Here is a 15,589-nt window from a genome sequence, read left to right as displayed (position 1 = left end):
TTATTATTATTATTATTATTATTATTATTATTATTATTATTATTATTATTATTTTTATTATTATTATTGCGATATTATAAAAGTTTGGATGACAAAATCTGTTTAGATTTTACTTTAATATTTACTCAATACAACACATTTTTCATTTTCTTTCTGCCACAAAAAAGTACAAGTGGGCGATGACGCCTAACTCCACTGGTGCAAATTGGACGCCATTAGACAGGCTCTTGGCCGTGGTATCTCCTTGTAGTGGTATAGATCTGAACAAGTGTGTATGAAAGGTCCCAGACAAAGCAAGAAAGAAAAATAGAAGTGGTACACATCAGTAAACTCATACCCGACACTACCCGAAAAATTACGTCAAAATTAGGGGAATGCAAGTGTAACTGGACTCTAAAAAATATTTTTTTACTCACGGAGAGGACCTGCTAAATTTTTATTATTTCTCCTTCGTCTTATCTGGTTTTAAATAAATGTATTTACGTTTTTATAGGATTTTTTTCTTGTTGGCTGGAGAAGGGTTTTGAGCCCGAAACGTTCCGTGTTTAGTATTTTGTTCATTTTTGAAGTTGATATTTTCATTTTTGTCCCAAAGTTGTGTCGTCACAATGACTACTAAACCATCAGGAGGACAAATTGCATGAAATATTTTGAAAGGCTTAACAATGTTACATAACAAAACTCACAAATCACACAATTCATCTACATTACAAAACCACAACAGCGATATACCAGCCCCTTTTAGCTTTGTAATGGGCTTCAACAGTCGTGACGTCACTTCTCCCGTATTGACTTATAGTAACTTAGTAACTAGTTCTAAACTATCGGAACAGTGGCGAACGTCCTTATGAAATTTTTCTTTGACGAGCATAAAAGTGTATCCAGAGGAGCAAAACATAAATCTGATCTTGTTTTGACTTCTACACTTTCTGATCACATGTGAACATGTTCTAACCGGCATGAAGAATAAAAAGTACCGATTTTCTTTGTTTAGAACCAAGCTGCTGGTTGCTGGCCGGACGTGACATCAGACTATTGAATTCAATTATTCCCTGGTCACCAACTAAGGGACTGAATTTGGCAATAAAGGCATTCACACTATGAACGGTGACAATCATCAAAATGAAATCAACAGTGAGTTGCAATCCCTGGTAAAACTAATGGGATCATTTTTCATTTTACCGCTCGCACTACTAACGACAGGGGTCTCCCCCTTTCTCCTCCCCCTCCCCTGCCGATAGCTCAGTTGGTTTAGGACTCTTCATGACACAGAAGGACCGATGGCACTCCCAGATGATTTCGAGATAATATTTGTTCAATTTCTGACCCTTCTCCCCCCCCCCCCCCCCCCCCCCCCCGACCACCAACTGTGATTTGGTTATTGGTTCTGTTAGATCTGGCGGGAAGTACTCTGCGATAGACTCACGTCCTATCCAAAGCGTTGCAAGCAATTGCTATTGTCCGTTTCATGCTATAGAAACTGGAATAAACTCTGGCTCCATGGGCTGTATAGCTCTGAAGGACCGATCACTATTATCAGCTCATTCCTCTACTATCTTTTTGTGATCGTGGCCCCTCGCCTAACCGATGATTTTCAGTATTTTCCCAAAAATAGCAGGCTTACCCAGCAGAAAAATGAATTTTTCAAACTCAAACAATCTCTTATTAATTAAACAAAGGTCATTGTGATGTACAAAATAAATTTCAATAAGAAAAAAAGGTATAGTGTGTCGTAACAAATGTGACGACTTTACCGTAGATGGTAAGGAGAGAAAGGAAGTGTTATGAAATAAGTCAATGCTGCCTACTTTTTCATTTTTAATCATATTTTTGAATAAGTTTGGCCAGAAAAGATATCGATAATAAGAAAAGAGGTTGATATATTTTGAAGAACGAGATTTCTGTCCAATTTATTAAATTGGTGGAAAGGGGGGTTCCAGAGAATGGCAGAATGAAGGCAACAGCAAGAGCTTGATGGAAAATATTTTTGACCATGAATTCATTTTTCTGTATCTAAATCCACCCTTTTCAATGATACATTCATTATATGAAGTGAACGTTTACCAGAATTGATTTGAAAGATGTTTTTTTCAGTGTTTTGAGGAACTGACTTGTAACATGATACATAACAATATTCTACGTTCAAGGTTCTCTTTATGAAAGTGTTTAAACGAAATAGAGAAATAAAGACTATAATATAATTTTGATCCAAAACTGTTATTCTACATTCACAGAACACAAACATAATTCCTGATATACAATCCGTCGCCATAGAAACACTGCCATACCGGAAGCCGTATCCCATCATTATGTGTCATATTACTTCCGTTTCAGGCCGCGCTCTCTGCTCTGTGATGACTTCCGTGACCACTTGCTGTCGCCTCTTTACTCCTCCCGCCTCCCCCTCCCCCCTACCGTGGTTTAACTTACCCTATGTGTCTTGTTAGATTTGTCTTCCCTTGTCTTTTGTCTTGTCAAATGACAACAATAACAATACCATTGACAATAAAGGACGGGAAGTCGAACCGGTGTTTTGTCTTGTGGAGGATGTTGACATAATTAGCACTGAACTGATTAGCTGTCTTGTCGGAGTGATTCTGGAAATTGTATAGGGGGAAATAACTCGCCTGTTAGAATCAAAACAACTCTAAATAATTATACAGTTCTTCAGAGTTCAGAGAGCTTTCAGTCACGTATAGCCATTGTTTATTGCGGCTATGTGGTCTATGTGGTATGACACTCGCTTTCGGATCGGAAGGTCCTGGGTTCGAGCCTCGCTCGACGCATAGTTGAATCCTTGGAAATGGCTCTTTACTCACATTCATTCTCTCAACGTACTCAGATGTAAAATGAGTACCTGGCTGTTAACAGTGTTGTCTCTGTCGGAAAATATTTTTGTAAAATCGCCTCACTGGCGCCAGGTCTCGTTCTACATGAAACATAATATAGATGTTAGCCAAGGACCCTTTGTAAAGCACTTTGAGCATATTTATTGGATATTGCGCTATATAAAAGTTCACGTTTTTTAAATAGATTTAATTCATCCCGATATAATACCGCTTTGAGACGAGGCGCTCACAAGTGTCCTTTTTTTTCAAAATTGCCGCAGTGAAAATACGCTGGCACAGGCTTTGGACTGAAAAAATGGTCCATTGCTTTATCGAGAGTTACGTATTTTTAATGAGTGACAACTCTAAAAAAAAAAAATAGAAATAATTGAAAATTGGCATTGATGGCAGGCTTATAGTTTGTTCTAGTTCTAACTCTAACCTTCTTTTTTTATGAGATAACTGTTCTATCTATTGAGCTACCGGGATCCAGTTGATATCACAGTGATCAAAACAAAAAGAAGCCATTATCACATCCTTGACATTACGTTATTACAGAAGACGCCATCCAAAATGAGCATCACAGATGAGTAGGTACTTACCCCGCTGACTGAGCATCAAGATCAGGTACTCACCCCAATGAATCCTTTCATCTGTCAGATTGTTGACCTTGCGATCTCCAGACAACTTGAGTCCTCAGGAAATCTTTGACAACTTCCAAATTGTCTGGCGATTTTGCTATTGACCTTTTTAACAAAAGAAATTAAAAACATTTCCCACGATTTATTTCTTTATATATATATTGGGTTGATACCGTCTCTGATTACCATTTTGGAAGAGTCTTCTATGGTAACGTTATAATATCAAGGAAAAGAGAATGGCTTATTTTTTGTTTTGATTACTTAGATACAAACGGGTCTTGATACCTCAATAGGTAGAGCACTAGTTTCACATAAAAGGATCGGCTCTGGTTAGTTTCTAGAAGAAAAAAAGAGCTTTTTTATCCACTTATATAATATGCTTTCAGACATCTTGTGTCTTCGTAAATGTTAAATGCTGCTGTTGACTTGAGACCACTTGTAAAGCGCTTTGAGCACATGGCATATAGCTCATTTTCAAAACAAACCAAAAAAAAAAAAATGAATTTTAAAAATGAAAAATTTACCAGGGCCGACTCTTTTCTTTTCTTTTTTTTCTTTTTTTTTTTTTTTGTTTAAGAAAAATGTTCTACCTATTGGGTCATCGGGACCCCATTTATATCGAAGTAACGAATACGGAAAGAAGACATTTTCTATCCTTGATATAAATATAACGTTATTACAGAAGACGTGTCCAAAATAAGCATCATAAGTAGACGGCCGGGTACCATGTACCAACCCCATTGACTCCTTTACTCTGTCAGACTGTTGACCCTGCGATCGTAGACTATTTGAGTACTCACGGAGTCTTTGACAAGTTTGAAATTGCCTTGGGCCGATTCTACCAAGGTTGGCGCGATTATATTTTAAATCAAAAACATTTTTACGTAGACTGTAATTCAATTCTCTTTTTAAATACGCACACACAAAAAATAAGAAACTTAAGCATTTATATAGCACAATATCAACTAAACCTTTTTAAAGAGCTTTACAAGGGACACCAAGCCAACAGCAACACTCAACATATAGGACGAGTCATGACACCTGCTGTCAGGCGATATTACACATTTTTGACACATACAACGCTGTTAACGCTAAGGTACTTATTTTGCACCTGAGTACGGTGACAGAATGTGAGTAAATGCCTTTTCCAATGTCTCAACTACGTGCTGCTCAGAGTGGGACTCGAACCATCCGATTCGAAGGCGAGTGTCATACCCCTAGATCACTGAGCTGAACATTCAAAGCCAATGCGTAACCTTACATCCTTAAAACATGTCAAGGTCACGGCAAAATCGAGGAATGGAAAAATTCTATGTTTTAGTGTAAAGCCACCTCTTTAAAAGAATTAGGCCCTAGCTCACTTTGCGGCGCTGCAGTGCGGCTGACGCCTGGGTTATTCCAGTCTTCCCTTAGAATAGATCCTAAAGACAAATTTCCCCTTGACTTACTTTAACTTACTTATGCCTCTTGGCTCCTTGTGGATAATTAAATAATGGAAAAGTTTTATGTTTTAGTATTAAGGCCAGTCATGCTTTACATTGAATATCTATATTTAAATGGAATTCCATTGTGTGTTTTTGTATATGTCAGTGTGTATGTGTGTGTGTGTGTGTGTGTGTGTGTGTGTCTGTGTGTGTGTTTGTATCAGTATGTTAGATGCCCCAGTTTTCGTTTGAACCATTTCTTTGTCGTGACAAACTACCAAGAGTTAGAATGCTTTCTTATTCACACTTACACAGATACACACACACACACACACACACACACACATATATATATATATATAATATATATATATATATATATATATATATATATATATATATATAATATAGATGTCCTCTATACAAAAAATATCTTGGCGTATCGTCAATGGAAATTTTAATGGATTCAGATCCCCATGATACTGTCGCATTCTATAGAGAGTATGCGGTAAAGACTAAAGGAGTTAAATTTTGACATTTTACAAGGTTTAGTCCCTTGATTGACGACCAATCCTTTCAATACGATGGAAAACTGTAACGAGAAAACGCAACAAAGAAAAAATTGAATGTATGAAAGAGATTGATCCATGCGACATAAAATCGGAAAACTGGACAAAGACTTATCAAGACTTATCCTCCAAACACGTACCATCATATCTATCTATCTATCGATCTATCTATCTATCTATCTATCTATCTATCTATATATCTATCTATCTATCTATCTATCTATCTATCTATCTATCTATCTATCTATCTATCTATCTATCTATTTATCGATCTATACATAACATAACATAATATCGTCACCATCATCGTCATCAACAACAACAACAACATCATCATCATCATCATCATCATCATCATCATCATCATCCATCATCATCATCATCATCATCATCATCATCATCATCATCATCATCATCATCGTCACAATCTTCATCATCACTACAACCTTCCTTATATTTCCGTTACCATCCTTCTCTTTCACCATTCCCCTATAACACCATCACCATCCTCATCATACTCCATATTATATAGTTTTTCCTGTAACAAGCTGTAAGATAGAAAGCTTTCCACTTTAAGCCACAAAATAAATTACCACGAAATTGCAATTTTCTAGGATTTATAAAAATGCGAGTTTTGAAAGTCGCCTACTTTGGGGGTCCCGATAGCTCAGTTGGTAGAGCACTCGCTTTACACGCAAAGCGACCAAGATCGAGATTTTTTCTAACCCCCCCCCCCCCCCCCCCCCCCCCGGTCCATCCACCCCGCAGTGACTGGGTACTGTTAAATTTGGGGAAACTGCTTTGCGATATACTAGCGTTCAACCCATAGAATACAAAGACATTGCTATTTCCGTTTCACGCTATAGAAACTGGGGTAAACTCCGGCTCCTTGGGCCCAATGGAGCCGGAATTTATCCAAGTTTCTAAAGTATGAGGGATTTCAATAGCTCCGTTGGTAGAGAACTCGCTTCATACACAAAGGGACGGAGATCAATCCCCTGGTGAATGGGCGAAGATTTTTTTTCTGACCCCTCTCTCTCTCTCTCTCTCTCTCTCTCTCTCTCTCTCTCTCTCTCTCTCTCTGTCTCTCTCTCTCTCTCTCTCTCTCTCTCTCTCTCTCTCTCTCTCTCTCTCTCTCTCTCTCTCTCTCCCTGTCCACCCACCAATGATTAGGTTGCTAGGTTTGTTAGATCTGAGGGGAAAGTACTTTTCTGTAGACTAGCATCCTATTTAAAGGGTAGCAAAGAAATTTCTATTGTTCTTTTCACGCTTTTTCTTTGGGCTCTGAAGGACTACTTTTTAAAATATTATGCAACTGAAAGTAGTTCTTTAGAGCCGGAGTGTATCCCGGTTTCTATAGCGTGAAACGGACATTTGCTATTGCTTGCTATCCTTTGGATAGGATGCTTGACTATCGCAAAGTACTTTCCGCCAAATCTAACAGACTCAGCTACCCATTCACTGCTGGGTGGACAGGGGAAATGGTGGGGGATCAGAAAAATATCGACCTCACTTAAGTTGAAATAAATAGCTTGAGTATTTTTATGCTCAAATTTTATTTTTAAAATTGATTTTCAAATTCTGATAATCTGAACTTTGAACTCAATGACCTTTATATAGTTCCTTCAGACGTAAGACCAGGAAGACGGCTATGTGGTCTTGTGGTATGGCACTCGCTTTCGAATCGGAAGGTCCTGAATTCGCTCGGCGCATATTTGAGTCCTTGGAAAAGGCTCTTTACATTTTCTCATCGTACTCAAGTGTAAAATGAGTACCTGGCCGTTTACAGCGTCGTCCTGTCTGAAAAAAAAATGTAATATCGCCTAACACATGTTACGTGCTGCTGTTGGTCAAGGACCCTTTGTAAAGCACATTCAGTGGATAGTTCTCTATATAAAAGCTCGAGTCTGTTTGACTTTTTGTTGTTGTATTTTTTTCTTTTTACGAGGAGGGTTACAAAATGTTTTGTTAGACTTGAAGAGTGGATATTGCCTTTGGTGAATATTGCGCTATATAAAATTTTAAAGGGTTTTTTAAAATTCTTTTATTTCTTTTTTTTTTCTTTTTCTTTATCTGTTGAATGTTTGACCAGGAGGGTCACAAAATGTGTTTTGTTAGACTAGAACAGTGTGTTATCTTTGTATGTTTTTTTTCCTTTTCTACGTTGCCCATCCAATATTCACGCTAGACTCCCTCAGCCTTTATATGATAATGCAATAATATGTTTTCTTTATTCACGCAGACAGTCTTGGAGATTGAATTTGGTCGGTTCTCATCACCATGGCTGACAGTATGAGACCAGAGTTAACTCCCATCACTAGCCTGGATTCTCAAAGAAAAGAGTCGTTGTCCACAAAACTCGCAGCGACAACGACCGGTCAGTATTTGACAGTGGACGAAACCAAACGGCCTCGGGCTAACTCTGACCCTGTTGGCCTTCATTTCGCCATCTCCATTTTACCAGAAATAACCGTCACCACGGACGACGGAGAGGAGAACGGCTCCAATGAAGACGATGAAGTGGACCACTTCCTTGGTCCGCCGGCTCCTCGTCCTCGAGCTAACACTTGCCCTGAGGATATGTTCCAGCAACGAAAAGAACGACCGCCTACCCCTCCCCCTACAGACATTGTGAAAAGCCCAGTAAATAGGAAAAATCGGTTTAATTTCAGCCATAGTCCCAAAGAACTTAATGGAATTTCATTTGTCCATCATAAACTATGTAAAGTAAGTGAGGATGGGAGCAATACGTTTTCATCTCATAAACACAACGGTCATCGAAGGCATTCGACTGGGAGACGGGCCAGCTGTTTGGCGTCTTTGACGGAGAGTAGTAATTTACTTGAAGAAGAGGAAAATGAAAATGAGGTGCTTGCCCCGGTCCCCATGATATTGTCACATTCCATGAATTCTTTATCTTTGTCAAGTAATAATTCGTCTTTGTCAAGTACACCGTGCCACGATGGAGAGAATCGCATTGATCATGGGAATTATGGGAATAATAACAATTACAGCACACCTATCTTGATGAAATGTTCGGCTGGTGTCGAAAGCAAAGATTCTGAGAGTAACAGACACAACGTCATAACTTCGAACTCGTCGATTCGGTGAAAAGTCCAGATCACTTTCTTCTTTTCTGATGAAGCAGAAAGGTTTAAGGACTTTCTGCATTGTGCTTTGTGGATATTTACTCTCTGTCCTTGATCTGCAATTCAACCATTGTGACCGATACCTTTATGAAAAACTGGTATAAATGCTTTACTTCACCAAGAGCATAATATATATATATATATATATATATATATATATATATATATATATATATATATATATATATATATATATATACATAAAAAACGTTTACCTCTGCCTTTGACATTCTTCTTCCCAATTTGTTGAAAAAGATACTTGTTCACCACACATCCATTTATCTTTATTATTCGTGGACCAATCGACCTGCTGGTTTAATTCAAAACTGACACATTCGAGGATCAGTCAATAGTAATCAATCTATGTTTGAAGGAGTAATGATAGAGGTCTGATTATTCGCCCTTCCCAAACGAACACAAAATATTACCCTTTACAACAACGTTAAAACAAAGTCCATTACTGCATTCGGTAATCAGACCTCCAAATAATAGGTGCATGCCATCTTGAACATTTCCTTCGTACAAGGAGAGATTTATTTTTGAATAACCCTCTTAAAGTTAATCGTGAAATCATTTTGTTAACGTCATTATCTTTTGTATTGTTCATAGATAAATCATTGTTGATGTCATTATCTCTTGTATTGTTAATAGATAAATCATTGTTGACGTCATTATCTCTTGTATTGTTAATAGATACATCATTGTTGACAAAATAATTAACAATTTGTATATTTTTGGATGAGAGTTTTTGAAGGACAGGCGTCTGTTAAATTTTGCTTTTAAAAACCCACGTTCATCATAGACTGATTGTGGTATTGGCTTCTTTATGCAGACAGAAGCACGTACTTGAAAATATTTCGAAATTGGTTTGTTTTTGTTTGGTTTTGTTTGTTTTTGTTTCGACGTAATTTCGACGTCTAGACGTTTAATCCTTCCAATTTCTCTAAATTGATTTTGTCAGTTCATCCATTCATCCACTTTACCCTTTTTTTATTCTATCTAAAGGTTATGCTAACTGTCGCTTTTTGGAATACTCGATATGAAAAAGACATCAATTTTAAATCATTTTGAAAAGCTATCGGAGGAATATATTTATTTCTGGTGAAGTAATGAAAAACAAATTGAAAACGCTGAGGAGTTGCTACCGATAATAAAGATCAGAAGAAATGTGCATGAGACAGTGCCAGACTGAGTAAGAAAGAAAAAATGCAAGAAGAAAAAAATCATCGCAAAAAAAAATCAGTCTTACCAAGGCGAGGAAGATTGATTCTTTAGGATGTATTTTTTTTCTTTCTTTCTTTGTATAGCACCGTTTCATGCACATTTTTTCACACCTTTTTCTTTAACCAGTGCCTGCTCCCGAATTTGTCAGGTTGAAATTACCAATAATATAAGTCATAATGGCGTGATAAAGCGTTGAACAAATATGGACAATGTATTGTTTTTACAATTTGTCAACCATTTTTTAATGTTATGTCTGCTAGGCTTTTGGTACCAGACTGTCAATGTTTGGATTATTTTTCCATAATTGAACCCATAGAAACTGGTGAAAACTAATATTTTCCAAAGCTTCCCAAATTGGTTTGATATTGACCTCTTGTTGTGTTGTATGTGTCACGGAAAAATGACTATTCGAACAGTCTCGTCTGTCAATTAATCTTTCTATTCATCCACTTGTCCAACTATCTGTTTCTTTATGTATTCTTTTTAAATCTACCAATCTACCTATCTTGTCTGTTTATAAACCTATCTATCTGTCTATCTATCTATTTTTCTATATGTCTATCTATTTTTCTTTCTTTCTATCTTTTTATGTTTGTTAATCTTTCATTTCTGAATCACATTATCTGCTACATTAACTTGCAACAATTTAACATTTCAAGGTTAGATTAATTTGTTATTTTCTTGATTTAAAAAAAGAACTTCTGTTCAGACTTAATCACTGTCACTTAAATTGACATTCTTAAAACATTATATTTTGCCATTGTTTCACCCCATCACAATTGTTAAATATGACATACCATCATGTTTTATTTATCTACTCTGAGCTTCAGGTTCACATAATTTGAGCTCCAGGGTTATGGACTTCAAGTCTGATGATAGTTTATCCACATTTTACCTGTCATTATTTAAAGCGGAGAAATTGTTGTCCTATTCAGTCATGTATTTCCGGTTTATTAGATGTTTGATTGTTTTATTTTATTGGTTTTCTCTCTTGTCTTTTTCCTTTATTTATTGTTTGATGTTTGGGATATTTATGTCCATCAGTTTTGTTTTGTTTTCTTATTGTTTTGTTTTGATTTTTTAATATATTTTTGTTTTCCTGTTATTTGACGTTTATTTTTTGTTGGCTAAGGGAAGATCAGTGATCAAAACAAAGTTATTAAGATTATAAGAATCGTGTTATCGTAATCACGGTAGTTTTTGTTTGTTGTGAAAAGATCCCTTCCACTGCCATCATAGCAACCACAATTCCACTTTCTTGTATCTCTGTTTTGATAATGAATTTATTACATGCACAACTGGCATAATAAGTAAGATGGATCCCAAGGATGGTCTTTTGTTGGCTGGGAGTGAACTTATTTTGCCTTTGGAGTTGTTTTGGTGTTTTTGTCTTGTTGATTTTGTTGTTGTTTTTGTTGTTGCTGCTGTTGTTATTATCTCAATGATCAAAAGACATAATTGAATCAAACCTTTTCCATTTCATAACAATGTACATTTCACTTTGATTGTTTTCATATATCGAAGTTTTTATCCCAATTGATGGGTATTTTAATCTACTTTTATGACATCATGTCTTGTATTTGTTTTTTTTGTTTTTCTTCGTTGGGCTAAGTTTTGGAATGTTTGGTTTACATATACACACACACACACATATATATATATATATATATATATATATATATATATATATATATATATATATATATATATATATATATATATTGAGAGTAATGGCGATGAGGCTTCAACTTAATGAACATGAGACTGTCGTATTGCAAGTCTCTTTGTAACACGTTTATGTGTTTAGTATGATTGTAATGAACAATCAGAAGGTGAAAATGATAGAAATAGTATAATGAACAATAGACGTTTCGGGGTGTAAACTCTTCTTGAGCAAACAATCAAAAATTAACGTTGAAATCAAACAGAGAAACAAAGCAAATAGAGCGTAACGTTTTTGTATTCAACCTTCCTTTAGTTTTTTGCTGGGGAAAGGTTTGCTCCCGAAACGTCTAGTTTTTGTATTGTTTCCATCCGAAACCTAGCCACTTTCACCTTTTCTTTAGTATATTTACGATTCAATGCTCCAGACCTCCCTCATTGGTCTTTAATGAAAAATGTGATAAATCAATGAGTCAAATTAGGATATACTTTTACTGCTGCTGTTAAAGGGTTTAATGATTATAAATCTACCGTCATCAGAAATTTAATAAAACGCCTGTTAAAATTTCAGGCCAGAAAACTCGCTCTTCAAATTGATTAATTAAATGACCATATAGGAACAGCGATGGAGGTTATTTGGTCACATCTTACGCCGAGAAGATAACATCCCAGCACAATCTGCAATTACAAAATATGTCCTTCGTGGCAACAAATATGTAGAGAGACCACCAACTTCAATAGTTATTGCCCTGAACCAGGATCTCTCTACATATTAGAAATTTCTAGATTCAGATGAGGCCGAATAAATCACTGAAGAACTAAGAAAAACTGTAGTGCCATCCGCACTTAAGTCACAACAAGATCTTGACAGCTTCAAAACTCTGGCCCAGGACCGTGACCAATGGAAACAACAACATGGATGAAGAGAGCAGTTATCCTCATCGAGGATTTTAAAAATATGTGACTGAATCACACAAGCGTCATTCAGACTGCGAGGCTTATCAGGCTTACTACTACTTCATCTGGTCAAAACTCTCCAATCTGGAAATTCCATGTAGCCTTAGTTAAGGGCCATTTTGATTGATCGATATTTGACGGACCAGATTTTTGGCCAAAATTTTTTAATGTTTAATAATGTTTTTTTCAGAGCATAGCAGAATGTTAGTGTTCGCGATTTCTGATTTTTGTCACATTTCTTAATATGGAAAATATCAGTCACTCGATCTGTAGAATTGCCAGATTGTTTTAATTACATCTATGTATTTTTGCTAACAAAACCCTACAACTGTGTGTTATTGAGATCCGTGTCAGAATGTTGAACGCTTTCAATCTAGACTGATGTCATCACATCATAAAGCATGGTCTATGATTTCACCAGCTAAAGCAAATATTGTTTTGGGGTTATACCTAATGGCAGGAATAAATATAGAAAATGTGGCATATTGTGATGAATAAGGCGCATCCGACTGGTGTCTTCATAGCACCAGCATACGAAAATCCTGGTGTTTCAACCAGTCACCTGCAATACTATGGAAAGACACGTATTTAAAAATTTGGCAAGAAAACTCGTCCTTCAAATATCCATCGATTTAAATGACCCTCTCTTGGAAAAAATTCTTAAACATGGGACTTCGCGAAGCCCCAGGTTTGAGAGTTTTTGACAAGATGAGGGTCATTTAAATCGATCGATATTTGAAGAACGAGTTTTATGGCCAAATTTTAAAAATACGATTCTTTCTTGAGTATGGCAGTTAATTGGTATATTTACCTTGTAACTCACGTGATATCCTGTCATGTTAACTGATTGAATAAAACTGTAAATCTTTCGAAACTCCTAAATGTGTTGTTACATTTGATTTACCACCACAACGTTATACATTTTCTATTTTATAGTTCTATTTTTTTGTATATATAGTGCAATATCCACTAACGTGCTCAAAGCGCTTTACATAGAGTCCCTGATCAACAGCAACACGTAACATGTAGAACGAGACATGGCGCCTGTTAGGCGATAATGCAATGTTTTGCTGACAGAGACAACGCTGTTAACGGCCAGTTACTCATCTTACACCTGAGTACGGTGTGAAAATGTGAGTAAAGAGTCTCTTCCAAGGACTCAACTATGCGCCGAGCGAAGCTCGAACCCAGGACCTTCCGAACCGAAAGCGAGTGTCATACCACTAGACCACATAGCCGCATTTCAGAAGGGATGTGGCCTTCGTCAACTAAAGGCCTGATACTGGCCAAAACAAAATACGCCACAAAAGTGTGTTGTGACGATGCTACCCGGCGGGTTTGCGACGGTGCACGAATGCGGACCAGACTTTGCTGATTGGGTCGATCGTCATAACATAGTAGTGTGAAAACCATAAGAGGCTGCTGCCACAAAAGAAGATGATGAACCTCCTTACGAAAGTAAAAGAAACAAATGATCCCATTGGCTGAGCTTTGAGCAGTATCGTATCGTTTCATTTCCACACCTGACTGGCGTCATTGCAGTTGAAGACAGCCTTGAAACCTCCCGCCAATCTCGTCACAGGGCAGTGTAAGATTATAATGTGGTCTGCTGTCTCTGGCGTTTCCTGACAGTGAGGGCAGTCGGCTGACATCCTCAGACCATATCGATGCAAGTTTGCAGCAGTTCTGCCGTGACCTGCCAGCGGCTGAGCTATTGATTACAACTCACAACTAACTTTTTTCCCGTGATTTTCGTCTTCTTTTATGACAATTGTTTTGGGTTAGTGTCAGGCTTTTAGTTAACGAAGTCTACGGTCGTGGTCCCCAGGGCAGCATTCGTTAACTTACAGTCTGACACTCCCCTAAAGCTTAAGTATATGGAGCCATAACTTATATCTTTGTTTTTTACAGGTTTTACGGCACTTGCAACACGTTAAGGTCATATCAGTGCCAGTAAAAATGAAGAAAATCGGATAGTTAAAAGGTCTATAATTACAATTAAAATATCCAAGAAAAGATAAGACAAAGGGGAATGGTATAAATAGTGAACAGATGTAGATTTCAAGAGCACTATCAGTGTACTTAGTTTGAGATCACCTAAAAGTCTCAACCAGACACTAGCACAAGATCCAACTAAGAGGAATACACTCAAATGTTTAGAAATCAAATGTTAAAATTTTTAAAAATAACAGTACATAACAGAGAGATGATTTACAAGGGAAAAAATATCTCCAAAACTATAACTATACATCCGACTGTTTCCCTCTCAGCCAAGGACTCCGGCCAGGGTCAGGACAAAACCAAGTAATCTCATCCCAAGACAAAGACAGAAAGCAATTAGAAAACAGACACATGAGGATAGAAGACACGGCAAGTACCTCCCTGTCCACTATAGGAGGTCAGGAACCCCACCCAGTATAACTTATATCAATAACGAGGGGAACTAATATATTGTATGAAGAATTGCCAGCTGAAAACAGAGAATAAAACCATATCAGGGTGTCAGAGAGACGATCTCGGCATCTACGTGACACGGCACCATCCATCTGGCTGAAGATAGAGAGAGAGAGAGAGAGAGAGAGAGAGAGAGAGAGAGAGAGAGAGAGAGAGAGATCAGACAATTTTCTCCATTGGGATGAATAAAGGGAATTTAATTTTAAAAAAATTAAACCATGTAAATGTCAAGTTTTACCTTTTACTGAATGATTTTAGATATCGCATTGGAAAATTAATCAATAGTTTTTAAAATATTTTTTTTTAAATATGTCAGTTCCTTTTACTTAGATTTATTCTAAAAATGACTTTTGTCATAAAGATAAGACAACAAATACAATGTAGCCGTTGTTCTTTCTCCCCCCCCCCCCCTCTCTCTCTCTCTCTCTCTCTCTCTCTCTCTCTCTCTCTCTGTCTCTCTCTCTCTCTCTCTCTCTCTCTCTCTCTCTCTCTCTCTCTCTAATATTGAACTAGTTGTGCTCAAGGTCCTTTTCCAAAATTATGTTGATGTACGATCGTTTAATGTTATTCTAACTGGTGGGAACGCCATTCGAACTCCGTCAACCATTGATGTCATGGACGGGTAAACCGCCGTATTCCGAACAACAAAATAAAAACGCGTTTTAAATATTTTGGCCAGAG

General features: G+C 37.0%; 1 protein-coding gene across 8 annotated transcripts in view; it reads left to right on the top strand.

Annotated features, from left to right (window-relative positions):
• LOC144965099 (uncharacterized) overlaps nucleotides 1-8,754 on the top strand; it is a 134,818-nt gene extending 126,064 nt beyond the window's left edge. For 5 of the 8 annotated variants that reach the window (XM_078900030.1, XM_078900031.1, XM_078900028.1 and 2 more), the window contains one exon: nucleotides 7,705-8,754. In XM_078900030.1, the coding sequence (XP_078756156.1) occupies nucleotides 7,743-8,573 (831 nt within the window). In that variant the 5' untranslated portion in view covers nucleotides 7,705-7,742 and the 3' untranslated portion in view covers nucleotides 8,574-8,754. Of the gene's footprint in view, nucleotides 1-167; nucleotides 960-994; nucleotides 1,135-7,704 lie in introns of those variants that run through there. The other 3 variants (XM_078900032.1, XM_078900027.1, XR_013643971.1) reach the window with 2 other exon arrangements.
• The last annotated feature ends 6,835 nt before the right edge of the window (nucleotides 8,755-15,589 follow it).

The sequence above is a fragment of the Berghia stephanieae genome, chromosome 2, assembly GCF_034508935.2.
Source record: "Berghia stephanieae isolate SIO BIC M18660-M18661 chromosome 2, UCSD_Bste_1.3, whole genome shotgun sequence".
In the NCBI taxonomy this organism is placed as follows: domain Eukaryota; kingdom Metazoa; phylum Mollusca; class Gastropoda; order Nudibranchia; family Aeolidiidae; genus Berghia; species Berghia stephanieae.
The sequence above is the reverse complement of the archived record's forward strand: the minus strand, read 5'-3'. Positions and strand labels throughout refer to the sequence as shown.